We start from the raw sequence: 25,148 nt of genomic DNA on the forward strand, positions 1-25,148 counted from the left end.
CACCCTCCCCACTCATGCCGATAGTGGATAACGATAGGTTTATGCAGGGATCAAGTAGAAAGCAATATGTGAGATGGAGAGACTCAGGAGGGGTTAGAGCGGGAGACTTGGTGGAGGGAGGAGACTGGAAACCCCTAGAAACAATAAGAGAACAGAGAGGGAGGGAAGATCTAGATTGGTGGAGTTTTATGCAATTTAGGCATTTCTTACTAACACAAGGACGAAAACAAGAATTTGGTAGAGATCTGACGCAATTTGAGAAACTCTGTAGGTCAGAAGGGGAGGGCAGAAGGTCACTTGCTAAGATATATGTAATGTTAAATGACAAAAGAGATACTAGTGATCCCTACAGGAAGAAATGGCAGGACGAACTGAACTACCAATTCACAGATGCTCAATGGAATAAAATTATAACATTCTCCTATAAAACTTCGATATCGACTAGAATACAAGAAACAGGATTTAAATTATTAGTTAGATGGCACCTAACCCCTGATAGACTAGGGACCATGTATTCAGATTTTGACTCCGGGTGCTGGAGGTGCCAGACTGAGAGGGGCACATACCTCCATATATTCTGGAGCTGTGATAGACTTCGGGGATTCTGGGAAGGGGTGAGACAATTAGGAGGGGAAATTCTGGGGAATGAGCTCCCTTTAGATCCAGCTTTTTTTCTTTTGCACCACAATGAATGGGGCATTAGGAAATATAGACAATCCCTATGCAGTTACTTGGTTAACGCTGCAAGAACACTGATTGGAAGGCATTGGAAAACTCAGCAACCCCCCACACTAACAGAGTGGATAGGGGAGATATCTAGAATACAAAGACTGGAGGAACTAACAAATCATATTGCGGGAAAAGAGGAGCAGCATAAGCTAATATGGGAGAAATGGGAAGCGTTTAAATACACTGAAGACTATAAGAAGCTGATTGGTGATGGTGGGACACAGACATGAATAATTACTATCTTTATATGGATGCCCTCTTGGGAGAGGCGGTTAAGTTAGGATAGGCTGGCCCGGGCAGGGGGTGGGTGAGGGGATGGGGAGCAGGGAAGAAGGTGAAGGGTCTTGGTCTGGGGTGGTCTTTTCCCCCCTTTTTTTTTTTTTTCCTTTTCTCTTTTCTCTCTTTTCTCTCTTTTTTCAGCTCAATGTTGACTGTATGGAGGCCCTCCGGACTCATATTAGAGAGGGGGGGAAGTGAGAGAGGTGGGTTGGAAATAGGAGGTGGAAGGAAAACTGAATGAGGGTAAATTGTCAATAGCGACTCAGAAAGGGGTTGATTATAGATGGATAACATAAATGTATGTAAAGAAGCTGTAGCTAAAAACAAGCGGTTAAAGTAGGCTCCCACGCTCCCCTTGGGAAGTGATGTTTTTAGGTATTAAGAATAACCTGCATGTGTTTTATGGGATATGAATGTCTAATGTATTTTGTAAATCATGTTGATAAATAAAGAATCTATAAAAAAAAAGAATATTGTTCTGGCACTCCCTCTACATGAATCCTGGTCTGACCCAAGGTTACCTTCACTAAACAATGATGGAAGCAATGGGCTGACCAGTTTGTTAGCTGACCAGTAGCCCAATTAATCTGAGGGGAGTGAAGGTGTAACCAAGGCATGCCAAGGATGATAGTAGAGGTTGTCATGTGTAACACAACATTTTTTTTTTCCCTATGCAGCACCCCTATCGTGACTCCCACCTCTGGTGTCTGAGACAGAGGGCGGTTACGTTGCAGGGGGGAATCATCCACTGCCGTAACCTGGATAGGTGGTGTTACTGGAATGAGTGGAATACCCAATTTCTTAGCAAATTCGTAATCCATAAAATTAGCCGCTGAGCCTGAATCAATGAAGGCCTCAGTGACTTTAGATTTATCTTCCCATGTAATCATACAAGGAAGAAGCAACCTTTTATCATCTAGGGGTAAAAGTTGTACGTCTAGGGTATTACCCCCAACTACTCCTAGGCAGTAGCGTTTCCCGATTTCTTAGGGCAATTCTGTACTCTATGACCCCCCTCTGCGCAATAAAGACATAACTGCTCTGAAAGCCTGCGTCTCCGCTCCACTTGTGATAACTTTGACCGACCAATCTGCATTGGTTCGGGTGGAGGCAAAACGGGAGGAGGTGGAGTCACTGGTGGTGCAGCGTAAGACACCATCCTTACATGGTTTCTACCCCGGGTCTGCCTCTGATAGCGTAGCCTACGATCGATCCTGATGGCCGATGAAATGGCCTCGTCAATGGTTTTAGGTTCAGGCTGACTTAACATAAGGTCAGAGACCTCATCTAACAATCCTGATAAGAAACAATCTAACAGGGCAAAGGTGCCCCACCTGGCTGATACTGACCACCTTCTGAATTCAGCAGCATACTCCTCGACCGGACTCTTGCCTTGACGTAACAACTTGAGCTTCCGCTCAGAAGTTGAGGCAATGTCTGGGTCGTCGTAAATTATGGCCATGGCTTTAAAAAATTCCTCTACAGAGGTCAGAGCTAAGTCTCCATCGGGAAGACTGTACGCCCAGGTCTGAGAATCACCTGATAACAAAGTCTTAATAAATGTGACCCTTTGGGTCATAGTTCCTGAAGATTTAGGTCTCAACTCAAAGTATGATAACACTCTACTCCTAAAATTTTGGAAATCAGATCTGTGACCAAAAAATATTTCAGGTACAGGCATGCGTATGTCTGTGCTAGGAGGGAACCGCACTTCATCCACAGCCGTCTGGAGGGTTTGAAAAGACCCGGACAAAGCGTCAATTAACACCCGGTGACTACCCAGCACTTGGTTGATGGTATCCACTGAAGTGGCAAATGCGCCCAGACGGTCGGTGTGTGCGTCCATTTGCATTTTGGTCTGGCGTTCTGTAATGATCGGTGTAACACAGAGAGGGTCTGATTACCGGTGATCTGCAGTATCACAGAGAATACAGATATATACCCGATTATTGATGATCTGCAGTATCACCGATAATCAGATATATCTCTAACCTCTGGACACCTGAGTAATGAGAGTGTTTGGTGTAACAGGAATACTTTGAGTAATGCACCTGAGGAGCAGGTGCCCAACAGTAAGGAGTACTGTATAGAAACACGTTCCTTCCGCAAGCTTGAGCCTCTCCCGAGGGAGGGTTCAGACTAAGAGGAGGAAGGACAGGGTGTGAGTGACACCAAGGAAGGATGTCACTCGCAGGTCTGTGCGCTATCTCTAAACTGAGGAGATAGCTCTCGAGGTCGGACAAGCCGGGTCGGCAACAGACAGACAGATCAGGGACAGAGACAGGAGACAGATGCGGAATCCTAAGACAAGCAGAGTTCAGTAACAGAGAATCAGATATATTGAAGTACCTAATCAGAGATCAGAAGAGTAGTCAGGAAAGCAGAAGGTCATAACAAATAATCAACAATGCCTAGCCTTGGGTGTAAACTCCGTGATCATCAACACCCTGGAACTAGTCTGATATATAACAGAGTGATAATACAGTTCCCTAGTCTTGGGTGTGAGTTCCTTGGTCATCAACACCCTGGAACTAGTCTGAAGTATAACAGAATGGTAATACAGTTCCCTAGTCTTGGGTGTGAGTTCCTTGATCATCAACACCCTGGAACTAGTCTGAAGTATAACAGAATGGTAATACAGTTCCCTAATCTTGGGTGTGAGTTCCTTGATCATCAACACCCTGGAACTAGTCTGAAGTATAACACAAAAAATATCACAGATACTGACAAGGTCTGAGTGCTACCACGTAGTGATCGCAACGCCAGACACCAGAGAAATGACCAGCACCCAGTATATATACACCAGCGCTCTCCAGCACCTCCCCTAAGTGCTGAACCAATGAAACCTGATAGAATTGTCAGCTGATCGGCTGGATCAGCTGACACCCTTCTGACTGTTATAAAGGCTCTGCCTCTCAGCGCGCGCGCGCGTCATTCTGAGCCTGTGTGGACTATCAGTCCCAGCCATACCAGACATGTGTTGTAATGTATCTGTTGGTTTGAACGCGGAGCCGACCGCACCGCTGTCAGAGCATGCGGCGGTTCCTCCGCGTTCGGCCATACAGCTGGTGGCAAGCTCATGCGTGCAAACCTCCGCGTCGGACGCGGAATCCGCCGCCAAGTTCACTGGGCATGCGGCGGTTTCTCCGCGCTTGTGGCTTGTGGATGCAGGCCCATGCGCGCAAACAGTCATCTTGAACGCGGAATCAGCCGCCTTACTCTGAATACTTGCGGCGGCTTTTCCGCGTTTTCTCACAGACAGCAAGGAGGGGAAAATAAAACACTGGGCTGGGTTGAAAAAGAAAAAAAAAAAAGAAAAGGGCAGAAGTGATGTCACTTTTGGCATCACAGAGAAGCAGTCAAGATGAAACCAGCATAAAAATGTTTCTTTTGTCATATTACTTTTTTACTAAATTCTGCCAGTGAACACTAAAATCAATGGGAAAGTTAGGCTGAACAAGTAATTTCCTATTGATTTATATTTTATTATTTTTTTCACTTAAGATGGACTTCCAACCCACTTTAATATACAGGTCTTGTGGGAAAACGCGGAAAAGCCGCCGCCAATACTCAGGGTGAGGCGACTGATTCCGCGTTTGACATGGCAGTTGGGGCGCATTCGGAGCGCGGAGAAACCGCCGCATGCTCTAAATACAGGGCGGCGGATTCCGCGTCCGATGCGGCTAGTTTCTCGCATAGGCCTGCTTCTCTCAGTAAGGCGGAATGCGGAGGAAACGCCGCACGCCCAGACAGCGTGGCGGCGGATTCCGCATCTAATACAGCAGCAACATTACAACACATGACTGGTGTAGCTGGGACTGATAGTCCACACTGGTTTAAGAGAGGCAGGGCCTTTATGGCAGTCAGAGGAGGGTCAGCTGACCAGGCCGGTCAGCTGACAATTGCAGCAACTTTCATTGGTCCAGCACTTAGGGGAGGCGCTGGAGAGCGCTGGCGTATATATACTGGGTGCTGGTCATTTCTCTGGTGTCTGGCGTTGCGATCACTACGTGGTAGCACTCAGACCTTGTCAGTATCTGTGTGTATTAGTCAGTTTCCAAAGGTGTTGATGATCACGGAGCTCACACCTTAGCCTAGGAATTCTGTTATCATCTGTATTGTTATCTAGACCAGTTTCCAAGGTGTTGACGGCCAAGGAACTCACACCTTAGTCTAGGAATTCTGTACCATCTGTATTATTTGTGTTATCTAGTCTAGTTCCTGGAGTGTGAGAATCTTGGAGCTCACACTCAAGTTTAGGCATTGTTGATTATCGGTTATGACCTTCTGCATTCCTGACCATTCTCCTGATCTCTGATTTTGTACCTTGTCTTTCTGATTCTCTGTTGCCGAAACCTGGCTAGTCTCTGGATTCTGTATCTGCCTACTGTCTCTGCACTTTATCTGCCCGTGTGTTTACGACCTGGCTTGTCCGATCTCGAGAACTATCTCCCCTGTTAGGAGATAGTTCACAGATCTGTCAGTGACACTCCTCCACTGGTGTCACTCACGTTCTGTCCTTCCCACTGTCTCAGCCTGGCTCCGCCCCTTGGAGAGCAGCAGGCTTGTGGGAGGAAGCTAATCCTTTACAATAGATCCTACTGTCTTGCTCCCATTCTCTGGGTGCTTTCCTCAAAGTATTACTGTTGCACCAAACACTCTCATCTCAGGTATCCAGAGGTTGGTAGATATATCTGATTATCGGTGATACTGCAGATCATCAATAATCGGGTATATTATGCATTCTCGGTGATACTGCAGATCACCGGTAATCAGACCCTCTCTGTGTTACACCGATCGTTACAAAACGCCAGACCCAAAAATGCAAATGGACGCACACACTGACGCGCACTTACCACTTCGGTGGACTCCATCAATCAAGTGCTGGGTAATCACAAAGCTATGATTGATGCTTTGTCCGGTTCTCTACGTACCCTTCAGACGGCAGTGGATGAAGTGCGATCCCCTCCTAGCACAGACATACGTATGCCTGTACCTGAAAAATTTTCTGGTCACAGATCTGACTTTCGAAATTTAGGAGTAGAGTGTTGTCATATTTTGAGTTAAGACCTAGATCTTCAGGAACCATGACCCAAAGGGTCACATTTATTAAAACTCTGTTATCGGGCGATTCCCAGACCTGGGCATACAGTCTGCCCATTGGAGATGCAGCTTTAAACTCTGTAGATGAATTTTTTAAGGCCATGGCAATAATTTACGATGATCCAGACATTACCTCGACTTCTGAGCGGAAGCTCAAGTTACTGCGTCAAGGCAAGGGTCCGGTCGAGGATTATGCGGCTGAATTTAGGAGATGGTCAGTTTCAGCCAGGTGGGACACCTATGCCCTTTTAGACTTTTTCCTATCAGGATTATCAGATGAGGTTTCAGATTTAATGTTAAGTCTGCCCGAACCTAAAACTGTCGATGAGGCCATTTCATCGGCAATCAGGATTGATCGTAGGTTACGATATCAAAAACAGACCAGGGGCAGAGACAATGTTAAAATGTTGACCTATGCTACACACCCGGTGACTCCATCTCCCCCCGCTTCTCCTCCCTCCGAGCCAATGCAGATTGGTCAGTCAAAACTGTCTCAAATGGAGCGGAGACGCAGGATTTCTGAGCATTTGTGTCTTTATTGTGCTGAGGGGGGACATAGAGTACGAAATTGCCCTAAAAAGTCGGGAAACGCCATTGCCTAGGAGTAATTGGGGGTGATACCCTAGGCGTGCAGTTTTTACCCCTAGAGGATATGCGGTTACTCCTTCCTTGTATGATTACATGGGAGGATAAAACAGAGGTCTCTGAGGCCTTCATTGACTCAGGCTCAACGGCTAATTTTATAGAATACGAATTTGCTAAAAAATTGGGTATTCCATTCACCCCGGTAAAACCACCTCTACAGATTACAGCAGTGGATGATTCCCCACTACAGCGTAACCATCCTCTGTCTCAGACACCAGAGGTGGAAGTCACTATAGGGGTGCTGCATAGGGAAAGACTGCAGTTTTTTGTGTTGCGCATGACAACCTCCACAGTCATCCTTGGCATGCCATGGTTACACCTTCACTCTCCTCAGATAAACTGGGCTACCGGTAAGCTAGCCAGCTGGTCAGCCCACTGTTTTCGTCATTGTTTAGCGAAGGTGACCTTAGGCCAAACCAGGATTCATGTGGAGGGTGTTCCGGAACAATATGCGGAGTTTTCGGACGTGTTTTGTCCCAAAGCTGCAGATAAATTACCTCCACATCGCCCTTTTGATTGCCCGATTGATCTCCGATCAGGTTGTATGCCTCCTAGAGGTCATCTCTACAATCTGTCAGGGCCAGAAAAGGTGGCCATGCAAGAGTATATCCGTGAAAACTTAGCTAAAGGGTTCATCCGTCCTTCTTGGTCACCTGCCGGAGCGTGGGGTTTTTTTTGTGAAGAAAAAGGACGGAGGCCTTCGGCCATGCATTGACTACCGGGGACTGAATAAAATTACAGTTAAAAATCGCTATCCGTTACCTTTGATAGACGATTTATTCACTCAAGTCACCAAGGCTAAGATTTTTTCAAAATTGGATTTACGAGGTGCATACAACCTGGTGCGGATCAGGGAGGGCGATGAATGGAAGACGGCCTTTAACACACCCGACGGGCATTACGAGTATCTGGTGATGCCCTTCGGGTTGTGTAACGCCCCGGCCGTCTTCCAGGAACTCATTAATGAAGTTTTCAGGGAGGTGTTGGGTAAATTTGTCCTAGTTTACCTGGATGATATATTGATCTTCTCAGACAACCTCTCTGAGCACAGGGCTCATGTCAGATTTGTGTTACACAAGCTCAGACAAAACAGACTTTTTGCTAAATTGGAGAAATGCATTTTTGAGGTAACATCTGTTGCTTTTCTGGGATACATAATTTCCACCTCAGACCTTTCTATGGATCCCGCCAAAGTCTCTGCTGTTTTGGAATGGCCCCAACCAGTAGGTCTCAAATCTCCTCAGAGATTTCTCGGGTTTGCAAATTACTATAGAAGGTTCATAAAGGGGTACTCCACTGTCATTGCACCCCTCACCAGTCTCACTAAGAAAGGGGCAGATACCAACCATTGGTCCCCCGAAGCTCTGACCGCTTTCTCCACTCTGAAAGAACTGTTTTGCTCTGCACCCATATTGAGACACGTAGACACCTCCTATCCATTCATTGTAGAGGTTGATGCCTCAGAAGTTGGGGTAGGGGCTGTGCTGTCTCAACGCTCTGGGCTGCAGGGAAGGTTACACCCGTGTGCCTATTTCTCTCGGAGGTTTTTTCACCAGCAGAGAAAAACTACGATATAGGTAACAGGGAGCTTCTAGCCATTAAGTTGGCCTTTGAGGAATGGCGTCATTGGCTAGAAGGAGCAGAACATACGATTACAGTCTACAAGGATCACAAAAATTTGGAATACATTGAGGGGGCTAAGAGATTGAGTCCCCGTCAGGCTCGGTGGTCACTGTTTTTCTCGAGGTTTAGATTTGTAATTACGTATACTCCTGGTAGTAAAAACATTAAGGCAGATGCTTTGTCCAGATGTTTTGAGCCAGAGACAGCACAGCCCTCAGAACCTGAACCCATTGTTCCACAGAAAGTAGTACTGGGAGCTACAGAGACTTGGGAAGACTGGACGGAGACCTTAGGTCCCTTCCAGCAGGATGTCCCGGAAGGAAAGTTATGTTTGTGCCACTGCCCTTTTGTCTCCAGGTGTTACAGATGTTTCATTCACACAAGAATGCTGGACATCCAGGGGCCTCCAGAACACAGGACTTGATTGCTAGATGTGCTTGGTGGCCTTCTTTGGCAACAGACTGCAAGGAGTATGTCAGAGAGTGTGCAGTGTGTGCTAAAAGTAAACCCTCCCGTCTGGCACCTGTGGGAACGTTGCAGCCTTTGCCCACCCCGAGTGAACCATGGACCCATCTGTCCATGGATTTTGTAGGTGAGCTTCCTAGGTCTGAAGGCATGTCAGTCATTTGGGTGGTAGTCGACCGTTTCAGTAAAATGGCCCATTTTGTGCCCTTGAAGGGACTCCCCTCGGCCCAGGAGTTGGCCGATCTTTTCATCACTCACGTTTTCCGACTTCATGGCATTCCGGAAAACATCGTGTCAGATCGGGGAGTCCAATTTGTCTCTAGATTTTGAAAGGGCATTTTGCCATCAAATGGGCATGGAACTGTCATTCTCGTCAGGCTACCACCCACAGACCAATGGTCAGACGGAGAGGGTTAATCAGTCTTTGGAACAATTTTTGAGGTGTTATGTTGCTGAAGCGCAAACTGATTGGGTCAAGTTCTTGCCATATTCAGAATTTGCGCACAATAATCTGAAAAGCGCTTCCTCTGGGTTCTCTCCATTTCCGGTGGTAACTGGAAAGTTGCCCAAGTCTTCCCCATTGCCAGTAGCTTCCACTCCGTTTCCAGCTCTGGAGGCTTGGCAAAAGTCGTTCAAAAACATTTGGGGAATCGAGGAATCGAGGAATCAAGCCACTTGGAAAAGGCTTTTCAAAGTCAGAAAGGTCAAGCTGACAAGAAACGATCCTTAGAGTGGAAGTTCCGACCAGGAGATCTGGTCTGGGTCTCCACACGTCATTTGACCCTGAAACAACCCTCGGCCAAGTTAGGTCCCAGGTTTGTGGGCCCTTTTTCTGTGACCAGGAAGATCAACAATGTTACTTATGCCGTCGATCTTCCTGCTAGCATGCGTGGTGTAAGATCTTTTCATGTATCCCTGCTTAAGCCAGCAGTCCATGTGGGTACCAATCCTCCTCCTCCTGTGATGGTAGACGACCAACCTGAGAATGAGGTAGAGAAAATTTTAGATTCACGAGTAGTGCAGAATTCACTACAATATCTGGTTCACTGGAGGGGGTATGGTATAGAGGAGAGAACATGGGTACCTGAGTGTCGCATGCATGCGGACAAATTGAGAAGTGAGTTCCACACTCGATATCCTGAGAAACCTGGTAGGAGTTGTCCGGAGTCCACTCCTCAGGGGGGGGTACTGTGAGAAAACGCGGAAAAGCCGCCGCCAATACTCAGGGTGAGGCGGCTGATTCCGCGTTTGACATGGCAGCTGGGGCGCAGTCGGAGCGCGGAGAAACCGCTGCATGCTCTAACTACAGGGCGGCGGATTCCGCGTCCAATGCGGCTAGTTGCTCGCATAGGCCTGCTTCTCTCAGTAAGGCGGAATGCGGAGTAAACGTCGCACGCCCAGACAGCGTGGTGGCGGATTCCGCATCTAATACAGCAGCAACATTACAACACATGATTGGTGTGGCTGGGACTGATAGTCCACACTGGTTTAGGAGGACGCGCGCCCGCAGAGAGGCAGGGCCTTTATGGCAGTCAGAGGAGGGTCAGCTGACCAGGCCGGTCAGCTGACAATTGCAGCAACTTTCATTGGTCCAGCACTTAGGGGAGGCGCTGGAGAGAGCTGGCGTATATATACTGGGTGCTGGTCATTTCTCTGGTGTCTGGTGTTGCGATCACTACGTGGTAGCACTCAGACCTTGTCAGTATCTGTGTGTATTAGTCAGTTTCCAAAGGTGTTGATGATCATGGAGCTCACACCTTAGCCTAGGAATTCTGTTATCATCTGTATTGTTATCTAGACCAGTTTCCAAGGTGTTGATGGCCAAGGAACTCACACCTTAGTCTAGGAATTCTGTACCATCTGTATTATTTGTGTTATCTAGTCTAGTTCCTGGAGTGTGAGAATCTTGGAGCTCACACTCAAGTTTAGGCATTGTTGATTATCGGTTATGACCTTCTGCATTCCTGACCATTCTCCTGATCTCTGATTTTGTACCTTGTCTTTCTGATTCTCTGTTGCCGAAACCTGGCTAGTCTCTGGATTCTGTATCTGCCTACTGTCTCTGTACTTTATCTGTCCGTGTGTTTACGACCTGGCTTGTCCGACCTCGAGAACTATCTCCCCTGTTAGGAGATAGTTCACAGATCTGTCAGTGACACTCCTCCACTGGTGTCACTCACGTTCTGTCCTTCCCACTGTCTCAGCCTGGCTCCGCCCCTTGGGGAGCAGCAGGCTTGTGGGAGGAAGCTAACCCTTTACAATAGATCCTACTGTCTTGCTCCCATTCTCCGGGTGCTTTCCTCAAAGTATTACTGTTGCACCAAACACTCTCATCTCAGGTGTCCAGAGGTTAGTAGATATATCTGATTATCGGTGATACTGTAGATCATCAATAATCGGGTATATTCTGCATTCTCGGTGATACTGCAGATCACCGGTAATCAGACCCTCTCTGTGTTACACCGATCGTTACAGGTCTATTATTTATCAACCTATTAATTAATAGCTCTATTATCACAATTCAGAATTAACATATACTAAACATATATCAGCTTACAGCAGGCGGTGTATATCACTGATGGGCAAAGCCTTGTTTAAACACGTTGCATTGCAGCCAGAACTTGAGTAAAATCTGAACACTTCTCTGGTGCTTATCTTAATATTAACATAGCCTTGTACTGGGAACATGGCTTACTGCAGAAAATGACTTAAATGACATACTCTAACCAACAATTTAGCTCTAATTAAAGAATAACTCTGCTTAGTTTCACAGTCATAAAATCTTGAAATTTACTCAAATAATTTGTAGAACATTTTTAAACATATATAATCAACTTAAAGCAATATGAAGATTATTTCTCTGCATTAATATGAGATTTTCTGACAAATTCTTAGTTAAATGTTATGCATTTTGGTCGTACCAATGGTCTCGCACCATACAAAATAAACGGGATACAGATGGGGACATCAGACTTGGAGAAGGACTTAGGAGTACTCATCGACAACAAGTTAAATAATCGTATTCAATGCCAAGCCGCTGCAGCTAAAGCTAATAAAATTTTGGGATGCATTAAAAGGGAAATAAAAACTTGAGATGCTAGCATAATATTGCCCCTGTTTAACTTTCTAGAAAGGTCACATCTGGAATATGGAATTCAGTTCTGGCCACCACATAACAGGAACGATATTGCAGTTTTAGAGCAGATGCAGAGACGGGCAACAAAATTGATACGAGGGTTGGAAGGTCTCACTTACCAAGAAAGGTTAGATAAACTGGGTTTATTTAGTCCCTAGGCCTTCTCAAAGGACTAGAGGACATGATCTGCGTGCGGAGGAAACACATTTTAGCCACCTATTTAGGAAAGGGTTCTTTACAGTAAGAGTGAATAAGATGTGGAATGCATTGCCACAGGAAGTAGTTATGGCAAATTCTATATCCGCATTTAAAGGAGGCTTAGATGCTTTCCTTGCGATGAAAGACATCCATGGCTATAATTACTAGGTAATGCCCAGTGGTGTTGATCCTGGGATTTCATCTGATTGCCTTCTGGAGTCGACATGGCTTTTTTTCCCTTTTGGGGCTAATTGGACCATGCCTTGTAAGGGTTTTTCACCTTCCTCTGGATCAACAGGGATATGTGAGGGAGCAGGCAGGTGTTGTACTTTGTTTTCTGGTTGAACTTGATGGACGCATGTCTTTTTTCAACCCAAATAACTATGTAAATATGTAAACAGTTCAAACTTTTTTTTTTGTCAACCAAGTTCCCCTACCCACTTGAACCATCTCCAGAGCCTCCCGCCCACCCCCTTTGCACACCTTCACCAAGACACCCCCCCCCCCCCCCACTCCCACCAAACCCCTGGCCAAACAACCCATATCACAAATTCTGTGAATATTATGTGAAATAAAGACCACAAAAAAAAAACAATCACCAACCTCCACTGCAAACTTCTTACCCCCTCATCACCCCATGCCCTTAGCCAACTTGTTGTGTACCTAGCTGTTGCATCTCTCAAGCTGCACACTAGGGATGATCAATGAGATGCAAATTCTTTTGAAATTATGCACATTTTATGCAAATGTATGCAGTTTGAAAATGTCTGAAAAGTGATGCAGACAGCAAATTACATCCTCGGGGCTCCACATCCTTTGGGGCAGCTCTCAAAATCCCTGTGGGCTCTCTCCAGCTTAATCTGTTGTTCTGACGACCTATTCATTAACTTATTAAATATATGCACCAGTGTATGTTTCAAGTCCTCCACCCCTATAGTCTCAGGGAGACTTCGGACCCTTATATTATTACACCTAAATAGGTTATGCATATTCTCCATCGGGGAGTGTAGGATGCTTTTTATCACTGTCTGCCTCTCTTGCTCCTCTGTCAGCTCCTTTACCACCTCCTGCACCTCTGCTAAGCTCTTTTCAGCCTGACTGAAAAGAGCTTAGCAGAGGCTCTGAATCTCCATGACTGACTGAATCTCCATGACAGCCTGTATCTCCATGTGCACCGATTCAATTTCTGCCTTTGTAGAGGACAGTACAGTATTTACACTGACAAGTTCTGCTTTGTCAGCATGTTCTTTAGATAATACCAGATGTCCTCCATGCTACCTGGCTTCTTTTGTGGGGCATTTGGAGAGGTTGCTGGTGTGGCAACACTCTCCACCATTTTATCTTCCACATGGCCTATCCCCACGGGGAGAAAGAAGTCTGCTGCTGTACACTGGGAGATTTTATGGTGGTCAGCTGCGTTAGCTTCCTCCTGCTCTGTCCCTTTTATCCCCCATACATTCAGTTCTTGCTCCTCCATAAGCACATAGATAAGCCCATTTCTCAAGATGGGAGCAATGCCAGCGTGTGTCCTCCCGCCACCACATCAAACTCAACCCTGATCCTTTTTCAAGATCAAATTTAAAAATATGCACACATTTGACCTTGCCAAGAGGGAGCATACAGGTCCAAACTATGATTCAGTTGGCGACTGAGGAAGGAGAACCCAGGGCATTGGAATCTTTAGCTATAGCTAAGGCTTTTGATGCTCTGGAAGTTCTCCACAAAATTGTAGTTTTGGATACATTTCTTAAATGGGTTTGAATTTTATATATGGCTCCCTCAGCAAAAATTAAAGTTAATGTTCATATACTGGAAAACTTCAAACTTGGTAGGGGACTAGACAGGGTTGCACACTTTCTGCGGTACTTTTTGCTATTGTAATTGAGATTCTTGCAACTAAAAACTTAGAAGCTCCCCCTCTGTATGTGGAATTACCTGGGGTTCCATTACCAAAACAATTGGTCTGTATCACTTCCAACTGTTATAAGTATTATCAAAGAATTTGGATCCTTCTCTGGGTTTCATATTAATTGGCAGAAATCTGCTTTAATGCTACTTGGGCAAATAACCTGCATTGTAAACAATTAAATTTCTTTGTAATTTAACCACTTAGCAACCCTTGCCACGCTTATCTACGCCCCTTTAAAATTCACCTGGGGCAAAGGGGCGTAAATAGGCATCTCCTGTTTGTTTTCCCGCTGTGAGCGTTCGCGTGCGCGATCGCATGCACGCGGATGCGCGGTCGCGTGCACGCGGATGTGCGGTCGCGTTCGGCACCTGCTGGTCAGCCAATCAAAGTGCTTACAAGTTTGAATAAGCACTGTTAAAGCTAATGGCAGTGCTCATTCATTCAGAATGTGTGTAAACATTGAATCAGTCTCTATGCTGTTACAGTTACTGAGATCACTCGTAAGAGGATCTCAGATAACTAATACAGCATTAGTGAGTGATCAGCATCAGTGAGGTTTTTTTTTAAATAAATGATACCCCCATTAAGCCCATTAACCCTTGCCTCCCTGAAATGTTAAAATTAGTGTGGTTTTTAGGGGAAAAACCCTGTGGTAGAGAAGTGGTTAAAGAGGAACTTCAACCTAAACAAACATACTGTCATTAAGTTATATTAGTTATGTTAATTAAAATAGATAGGTAATATAATCTCTTACCCACCCTGTTTTAAAAGAACAGGCAAATGTTTGATTTCATGAGGGCAGCCATCTTTTTGGTTGAAAGGAGGTGACAGGGTGCATGAGACACCGTTCCAACTGTCCTGTGTGCTGATCACCCCTCCCAGTTGCTAGGCAACGTGAATAATAACATAGGAAATACCATCATGCTTTGCACAGCATCAGGGAAAAAAAGCCCCGGCAGTTTTCTTTGATGGGTGGAGCTTAGCTAAAAATGCAGCTAAACATGATGCTTTGGTAAGAAAAACAAAGTTCTGATGCTGTGAAACTGTTAAAGAAACACCAAGTCTTTTCAGTTCTGCTGAGTAGATTTTTAGTCCGGAGGTTCACTTTAAATGTTTAGATGTAGCAGGAGACAAAACACAGGGGGTCCGGGAGCCCAATTTGGTGCAGTACGTTAATATGTACGAAAGTATTTCATAAGAACAGTAAGTATTATACTCACAAAAGTGGGTTGCTGATAGAGGCAACCACTCGTTCTTGCAGGTGGGGAAATTCCGTCCCCACTCGGCCTTTTATTCCCTTTTGGTCGCTGCTCCAAAAAAAGCAGATCCGTCAGATATTCTCCGACATTAATGTTCCCCTAAGATTAAGGGGTACTAGTTGTTTTTTTGGGTACGGTAGGAGGCGCCCGGTAAAAGGATTATAATCTAATTGGTTCTATATAGTAGGTACAACATTAAGTAGAAAAATGGTGTGGTTCTACCTTCTAGGTGTCCCTTGCGGGAGATATACAAATTCAAGGTTTATACTTATACAGTCAGGTTTTATTTGGGGCACAGACAACGCGTTTCACGGTCAAAACACCTAGAAGGTAGGACCACACCATTTTTCTACTTAATCTTGTACCTACCATATAGAACCAATTAGATTATAATCCTTTTACCGGGCGCCTCCTAGCGTACCCAAAAAAAAAACAGCTAGTACCCCTTGATCTTAGGGGAAAATTAATGTCGGAGAATATCTGATGGATCTGCTTTTTTGGAGCATGACCAAAAGGGGATAAAAGGCAGAGTGGGGACGGTATTTCCCCACCTGCAAGAACGAGTGGTTGCCTCTATCAGCAACCCACTGTTGTGAGTATAATACTTACTGTACCTACCATATATAACCAATTAGATTATAATCCTTTTACCGGGCGCCTCCTAACATACCCAAAAAATTTTAAATATTTAGGCACAGTTATGTCCAAAAACTACCCCAACATCTGCCATAACAAAAATTTGATGAATGTCACTAAAAAGTTCTATAAAGGATAACTTCCATCTTGTGAAATGTATTGGAATGTATTGGAATAGGACTAGACATAAATTACAACTTACCACCACCAAAAAAAAAAGAAAAAAGAAATAAAATTGTAAAAAGAATGTAATTACCAGCAAATGAAGAAACCACAACAATATTGCCACCACTTGCTTTTAACATTGGGAGAGCTTCCACTGTCATAGTTGCATAACTGAGAAAGTTAATTTCCAGGAGTTCCCTCACGTGATCCACGTCCCCATTGAAAAAATCAAAATATGTGTAACCAATGTGGTTCAAGATGAGCATGTCCAAGCCACCTGTTATTAGAGAAAATGGTCAGTGGAACAGCCATTGACAACTAATACCTTATACACCAACTCTAGACACAAATGTTTTTCTAGCGATACATATGCACTCAGTAGTAGTACTTTTTTTTATCTGTTAATAAGGACATTGAGTAGCCCATAGGGATGCTCGGATCGTACTTTTTAAAATCTGAATTGATCGGAATCCAGATATCCAGATTTCCGGATACGGTTCGGATATCCGAATCCAACCTTTTAGATATCCGCATGAACGCGGATATCCGAACGCATTATCCGCGGATATCTGACCTATTCGGATATCCGGATAGACAAACCAGAAGTGCCTTTTAAAATGCTTTAAAAACATTTTTAAACATTAAAAACACCTCCTCCCCTCCCTCTCTGATTTTGTCTTCCAGAGATCTGTAGGCTGTCAGAAGCAAGCGCACATACATTGGCCAGGAATCGAACCCAGGTCAAATGCTTGGAAGGCAGCTATGCTCACCACTATACCACCATTGGCCGGAAGTGTGCTGGGCCCATAACCCAGAGGTTGATGGATTGAACTTACTTAATTTACTACATGGGCCAATCGGTGGCCATAGCCCCTTAAGAGAAAGTGTCATTAGGGCCTTTATGCAAGATAGATTGTAGAGTAACTATTTCAACTAATGTACCCTTCTTAAACTTGAAGATTGTATACAAATGCAAGCAGACTGCAGAGTGGTGCAGCGGAAGTTTGCTGGGCCCATAACCCAGAGGTTGATGAATCAAAACCATCCTCTGCTAGGCATGATTTAATTTTTGCACCTCACTTTATCGCATAGGCAAAACGGTTTCCATAGCTCTGTAAGAGAAAGTGTAATAAGGGCCTTGCCGTAACATAGATATTACGGTAGCTAAGACTACTCCTGGGCCTTTCTTGTAGTTGAAGAGATGAGTGAACTGTGACACCACAATGTGTTGTAAGCCACAAGTAAGCTTTAGATTAGCAGGAAGGGTTGCATGGCCACCTAGCTTTTCATCCTTCCCACCCTTGCCCTGGAATCTTCCAGACTTCAAATTGCTGTCCTTTGCTGTGTGTGTTACACCAGCATCATCCAGGGGGGCACATGATCTTTCTGATTCTGAAATCTTGAATTGAAGCCTGTAAGCAGTTTCACAATGTGTCCCACTGCTTTCATCTAGCAAATTAGGCAAATAAGCAAGCTCATTTTTCTCTTGGATATATCACAATGGTGCATGCTAGGCTGGCTTCAGAATGTAGTGCTGTTGGTAGTATAGTGGTGAGCATAGCTGCCTTCCAAGCAGTTGACCTGGGTTTGATTCCTGGTCAATGTATGTGAGCTTGCTTTTAACAACCTACAAATCCCTGGAAGGAGAGATGGTGGAGGTGGTTTTTGCCACTGAACTAGTAATCAGATTCGGATATCTGGTAAATCCGCGGATATCCGGGTCATGGGTGAAATTATCCGCAGGTAGCTATCAGGATTTTTTTCAAAAATCCTGAATCCGAATCGGTTAGCTGAAAAAAGTTCGGATATCCGGGTTACCCGGATATCCGGAATCCTGTTGAGCCTCCCTGGTAGAGATGGGCCGAACGGTTCCAGGCGAACTTTGGCTGGTTCGCGTCCGCTGGCGAAGGCGAAATTTTGGGGAAGTTCATTTTTCCCCAATAATGCTCCATTACGGTCAACTTTGACCCTCTACATCACAGTCACCAGGCACATTGTAGCCAATCAGACTACACTCACTCCTGGAGCCCCACCCCCCTTATAAAAGGAAAGGTTCTCAGCTGGGACAGCTGCTGACAGACTCTGCGAGGGAAAGCTTAGTTAGGCTCTTGTAGGCTTGTTAGCTTGCTTCTGGCTGATTGTTATTCCTTATATAGCACCCCACAACAGTTCCCTCCTCCCTTCCTCCAGAAGACCTTGTCTTCCAGGGATTTGTAGGATGTCAAAAGCACGCTCACATACATTGGCCAGGAATCAAACCCAGGTCAACTGCTTGGAAGGCAGCTATGCTCACCACTATACCACCAACACTACAGGCTGAAGCCAGCCTAGCTGGCCTGGGGAGGATGAAAAGCTAGGTGGCCATGCAACCATTCCTGCTAACCTAAAGCTTACTTGTGTCTTACAACACATTGGCTTAAGACTTTACCAAATCCAATTCTCCAATATGGGAAAGCTTCTCTGTTTGCTGTTTTTTTTTTTTAAGTGTGGTGTCACAGTTCACTCATCTCTTCAACTACAACAAAGGCCCAGGAGTAGTCTTAGCTACCGTAATATCTATGCTACGTCAGGGCCCTTATTACACTTTCTGTTACAGGGCTATGGAAACCATTTTGCCCATACAATAAAGTGAGGTGCAAAAATGAAATCATGCCTAGCAGAGGATGGTTTTGATCCATCAACCTCTGGGTTATGGGCCCAGCACACTTCCACTGTGCCACTCTGCTTAGATTTGTATACAATCTTCAAGTTTAAGAAGGGTACATTAGTTGAAATAGTTACACTACAATCTATGTTACAGCAAGGCCCTAATGACACTTTCTCTTAAGGGGCTATGGCAGTCATAGCCCCTTAAGAGAAAGTGTCATTAGGGCCTTGCTGTAACATAGATTGTAGTGTAACTATTTCAATTAATGTACCCTTCTTAAACTTGAAGATTTATACAAATGTAAGCAGACTGCAGAGTGGTGCAGCAGAAGTGTGCTGGGCCCATAACCCAAAGGTTGATAGATTTAAACCAACCTCTGTTAGGCATGATTTCATTTTTGCACCTCGCTTTATCACATGGGCAAAACAGTTTCCATAGCCCTGTAAGTGAAAGTGTAATAAGGGCCTTGCCGTAACATAGATATTACGGTAGCTAAGACTACTCATGGGCCTTTCTTGTAGTTGAAGAGATGAGTGAACTGTGACACCACACTTAAAAAAAAACACACAAAAAAAAAACAGCAAACAGAGAAGCTTCCCAATATTGGAGCATTGGATTTGGTAAAGTCTTAAGCCAATGTGTTGTAAGACACACATAAGCTTTACGTTAGCAGGAATGGTTGCATGGCCACCTTAGCTTTTCATCCTTCCAAGGCCAGCTAGGCTGGCTTCAGCCTGTAGTGTTGGTAGTATAGTGGTGAGCATAGCTGCCCTCCAAGCAGTTGACCTGGGTTTGATTCCTGGCCAATGTATGTGAGTGTGCTTTTGACATCCTACAAATTCTTGGAAGACAAGATCCTCCTCCTCCTCCGGAGAAGGAGGGAGGGAGAGAAGGAGGAAAGGAGGAAAGGAGGGAAGGAAGAAAGGAGGGAAGGAGGAAAGGAGGAAAGGAAGGAGGGAAGGAGGAAAGGAAGGAGGGAAGAAGGAAAGGAGGAAAGGAGGGAAGGAGGAAAGGAGGGAAGGAGGAAAGGAGGGATTACAATTCCTGATAGATGTGTACACTGTAAAGCAGTTTAGGCCTGCAATTCAACATTCAATGTGATTTCTGACCTTATAACAGTGGTTTGCATCAAATCTAGGTTTTTTATTGAGACTTTTGACGTGTATTGCACTCAACCATGTCTCCGTCCAGGTATTAGACCGCTTGAAACATCTTTTCCATCATTATTCTAGCCAGCATAATTTTTTCTAAATTTCCAAATTCGCCTCTCCATTGAAGTCTATTGCGGTTTGCGAAAGTTCGCGTGAACCGAACTTTTGAGGTAGGTTCGCGAATCTAAAATTGGAGGTTCATCCCATCTCTAATCCCTGGTAGCCCATGTCCATTTAACCATACTCAAGCTATCTGTTCACTAGACTCCTCGTCAGTCATTCATATAGCAGAGACTTACATTGACAAATTGTCTTGCGCTCTAGCAAGCTTATTAGGACAAAGGTGTGTGCAGCAATTTAAATGAAATAAAAGCGCTCCATAGTGTTTTACCACAAAAGTTTGTTGACTGCTACATCTGTTTACAGGCTTTAAAAACACAAGGGCGCTCTTCAATGACAGGATGCTGTATCCCCTCGTGCACTGAACCTCTCTTGGCCATGGTCAGTAGCGTGGGTCTCTGATGTCTGGAACTCTAAGCAGTTACAGGTCTGGGTGAATCCTAACTCCTCCCACAAGAAAGGATTGCCCCAGAGCTCCAACCACTGACCATCATAGCACCGGGGAGTCGACCAGCATACACCCACAGGGGTGTACAGTCAGAAACAAAGATTAGAAAAAGCTGGGTCTCCACCAGGATTTTACAATATTAGCTTCATTTATTAGTGGTAACATAGCCACAAAAAGCACAACATTTCAGCACACAGGCCTTTGTCAAATGCTAGCACACTCATAGAAGGGACATCATAAAACTTTTTTCTTACATAAACAAGCCCACTAAGGGGCGGGCACAACCTTAAAAAGAGAGTAACATTTTAAATTAAAGTCCCCATTCAAACCGTATGGCGTAAGAGTGCTCAGCCTGTCTATCCAGCGGCTTTCTCTTCTCAATAAGGAGGTTTCGTTATCCATTCCTTCACTTGCTGATACTCTTTCCAATACACGCCATCATAGGTCGCTGACTGTATGATTGCTTTCGAAAAAATGGCAACCTATGTGGAATCAAATTTCTTTTTGTTTATTTCCCTATTTTCAACATCTGCCCAATTTTTCTTATAGAGCCTGATGTTACTACGATGCTCATTAAATCGTGTTCAAACATCCATTGAGGTCTGGCCCAAGTAACCCAACCCACAGGGGCACTTTAAATGAGGACTTTAACCACTTAAGCCCGAAGGGTTGAAATTTTTTTACATCCGAGCAACTTTCACCCCCCATTCATTTGCCAATAACTTTATCACTACTCATCACAATTAATTGATCTATATCTTGTTTTTTCCGCCACCAATTAGGCTTTCTGTGGGTGGTATATTTTGCTAAGAGCCACTTTACTGTAAATGCATTTTAACAGGAAGAATAAGAAAAAAATGGAAAAAATTCATTATTTCTCAGTTTTCAGCCATTATAGTTTTAAAATAATACATGCTTCCATAATTAAAACTCACGTATTGTATTTGCCCATATGCCCCGGGTATTTCACCCTTAAAATTATGTCCCTATCACAATGTATGGCGACAATATTTTATTTGGAAATAAAGGTGCATTTTTTCCGTTTTGCGTCCATCACTGTTTAGAAGCCCATAATTTATTAAATCATATTGATATACTCCTTTGACATGAATATTTAAAAAGTTCAGACCCTTAGGTAACTATTTATGTTTTTTTTTTTTGTTTTTTTTTATTATTGTAATTTTTTTTTTAATTTAAACTTGTATGTGGGTATTTTTTGGTGTGGGAGGTAAACAGGGTTTTTTTAATATCTTTATAGGTTTATTCTTAAAACTTTTTTTTTTTGGGGTGTAATTTGCTATTTGGCCACAAGATGGCCAGAATCAAAAAGTCCTGGGAGCGATCGATCTCGCTCCCAGGCAGAAGAAAGGAGACCAGAGCTCAGAAAAGCCGCAGCGTCTGAAGAGACGCTGTCGGTTTTTCTCCGGGGGGGTCCGATCAGCGAAAGGGATTTATAATCCCTTTCACTGATCGGTGGGCTAGCGGCCAGCAGCGGGGGCGCGCACGGGGGGGGGCCACGGGCGCGCGCGCGACCCGCGGGAGTGCGCGCAGCCCAACTGGACGAGAAATCTCGTCCAGTTGGGCTTAAGTGGCTAATATAAGATGTTTTCTATGATTGATGAATAGCTATTTAAAATTTTACTCTCCCTTTAAGGTTGTGCCTGCCCCTTAGTGGGTGTGTTTATGTAAAACAAATTTTTAGATGTCCCTTCTGTGAGTGTGTTAGCATTTGACAAAGGCCTGTGTGCCAAAACGTTGTGTTTTTTTGCCTAATAAATTAAGCTAATATTGCAAAATCCAGGTGGAGACCCAGCTTTATATTCTTTGCATCCTAGCTCCTGTCATTATGCATTTGATTGTTTATACCCCTTTGTCTGATAATGGTGGGGCATGGGCTCGTCGTTTTCAGTAGTCGGCAAATATAGCCATGGTGATAGTACACATTGATGGGGCCGAGGAGCAGGGACTTAAGATGCCCAGACTCCGCTCTGCTTGCCATCGTCGCTACATTAATTTATACAGAATTGTTTTGTAGATATATATATAACAACAATAGGTGACAGACAATCTGTTCTCTTAAAAGGAAACATTTTGGTAAAACCTAGGTGCACTCATTACCAGCACAGTTTGTTAAATTAAAAAAATAAATACATAAATAACTAAATAAAAACAGAATCGAAAGCTTTAAATGAAAGCAAAGGGGATCCTGTCCATGGTCCCCATGCAAAATTTGCAGACCTCTAGTATGTATATAAATCTATTCACATCAAATGCAAAAGCAATAAAAATGCAAATAGACAAATAAAAATGCTAATACAAGCAATAATTAATATTATCAGTAAAAAAATGATATCCATTAAAAAGCGACAAAGAACTAGTAAACACTTAACATTGACTCTCACAAAGCAGCGTCCCCACATTTATCTCATGTAAAACAGAACCAATTTTAAGTCTCACTATGCATCAGACCAAAAAGCTACATAATGCACAGTTTTTAGCCTGCAATACTATTATAGTATTGTAGTATATAGCCTTGCATATATTCCCACCGGTTAAGTTGGGGTGTATTATAATCCTACATAGGTTTATAGGTGTAAAGAATGGGAGGCTATGTTGCTTTTTCGGAAACCTTTCTTGAAACGATATGCAGATGTAAAAATATAAATAATAACATATATATGATAAAATCTGGGGTCTCAGAGTTATCCTCCCATGAACAGCTTGTGATTATTGAACAAAAAAGAACACAAGGGCCCATATGCAATTCCCTTTTTCTCCTGATTTTTCTCCTAGGAGATACTTTTTCATATTCTATTGACTTTTCAGCACTTTGCAATTTAAAAAAATACCAAAAAAGTAGGTGAAAAAGTACTATTAAATTTATTTTAAGTATGTTCTTGCTTGCTGGTGGTTTAAAGGACATTTTATTGACACATTTAAAAATATCTCCTAGGAGAAAACTCAGGAGAAAAAGTGAATTGCATATGGCCCAATGGCCCATATGCAATTCAGTTTTTCTCCTTAGTTTTCTCCAAGTTGATATTTTCACACATGGGCCCATATGCAATTAACTTTTTCTCCTGAGTTTTCTCCTAGGTGAGATTTTTAAACTTGTCAATAAAATGCATTTTAAGCCACCAGAATACAAGAAAATACTCACAATAATTTTGAGAGTACCTTTTCACCTACTTTTTGGTACTTTTTTAGTTGAAAATCGCTGGAAAGTTATTTTTAATTGAAGATGAAAAATGATCTCCTAGGAGAAAACTCAGGTGAAAAAGTGAATTGCATACGGGCCATGGGCCCATATGCAATTAATTTTTTTTCACCTGAGTTATCTCCCAGGAGATAATTTGCATCTTCTCTTTAAACTACATTTTCAGCCTTTTACAATTGAAAAATTGCCCAACAAGTTGACAAGTTTACAAGTTGTGAAAATATCATCTAGGAGAAAACTCAGGAGAAAAGGTGAATTGCATATGGGCCATGGGCCTATATGCAATTTATTTTTTCACCTGAGTTTTCTCCTATGAGATAATTTTTCAACGTCTTTTTAAAATAACTTTTCAGCATTTTATAATCAAAAAAGTACCAAAAAGTAGGTGAAAAATTACTATGAAAACTATTTTGAGTATTTTCTTGCTTCCTGGTAAGTTAAAAAGCATTTTATTGGCAGATGTGAAAATGTCACCTAGCAAAAAACTCAGGAGAAAAAGTGAATTGCATATGGGCCCTTGTCATGCCCAGCAAACAAGAAAATACACACAATTATTTTTTTAGTACTTTTTCTACTTTTCCAACTGCAAAATGCTGAAAAGTTGTTTTAAAGTGAGGATGAAAAATTATCACCAAGAAAAAGCATAGGAGAAAAGGTGAATTGCATATGGGTCAATGGCACACATGCAATTTACTTTTTCTCCTGAGTTTTCTCCTAGGTGATATTTTCTCACCTTATTATCAATAAAATCCTTCTGAAGCCACCAGCAAGCAAGAAAATGCTCAGAATAATGTTGATAGTACTTTTTCTCCAACTTTTAGATACTTTTTCATTAGTGAAATGCTTAAAAAGTTATTTTAAAGATAATATGTAAACAATCTCCTAGGAGATAACTCAGGAGATAAAATTATTTGCATATGGGTCAATGGCCCATATGCAAATCACTTTTTCTCCTGAGTTTTCTCCTAGTGGTTATTTGTACAACTTGTCAATAAAATGTATTTTAAATCATGAGCAAGCAAACAAATACACAAACAAATTTTAATAAAAGCTTTTCACCTACTTTTTGGCACTTTTTCCATTGCAAAGTGCTGAAAAGTTATTCTAAATCAAAGATGAAAAATTATCTAAAATATTAGTTGCATATGGCCCAACGATTCATATTCACTTCACTTTTCCTCCAGAGTTTTTTCCAATTTCCAACGATTCATATTCACTTCACTTTTCCTCCAGAGTTTTTTCCAATTTGATATGTTCACACCTTGGGACATATGCAATTTACTTTTTCCTCTGAATTTACCCCTGGGAGATAATTTTTTATCTTTGATTAAAAATAACTTTTCAATAATTTGCAATAGAAAAAGTACCAAAAAGTAGGTGAAAAAGTATTGTCAAAATTATTTTGAGTATTCTTTTGC

At 43.2% G+C, this 25,148-nt stretch overlaps 1 protein-coding gene across 1 annotated transcript in view; it reads right to left on the reverse strand.

Annotated features, from left to right (window-relative positions):
* The window catches only part of HSD11B1 (hydroxysteroid 11-beta dehydrogenase 1), a 636,303-nt gene that overhangs the window by 87,581 nt on the left and 523,574 nt on the right, over positions 1-25,148 (reverse strand). Inside the window, exon 7 of the mRNA XM_068266224.1 lies at positions 16,239-16,424. Coding sequence (XP_068122325.1) covers positions 16,239-16,424 — 186 coding nt within the window. The remainder of the gene's footprint in view (positions 1-16,238; positions 16,425-25,148) is intronic.

Source organism: Hyperolius riggenbachi, chromosome 2 (genome assembly GCF_040937935.1).
Source record: "Hyperolius riggenbachi isolate aHypRig1 chromosome 2, aHypRig1.pri, whole genome shotgun sequence".
NCBI lineage: Eukaryota > Metazoa > Chordata > Amphibia > Anura > Hyperoliidae > Hyperolius > Hyperolius riggenbachi.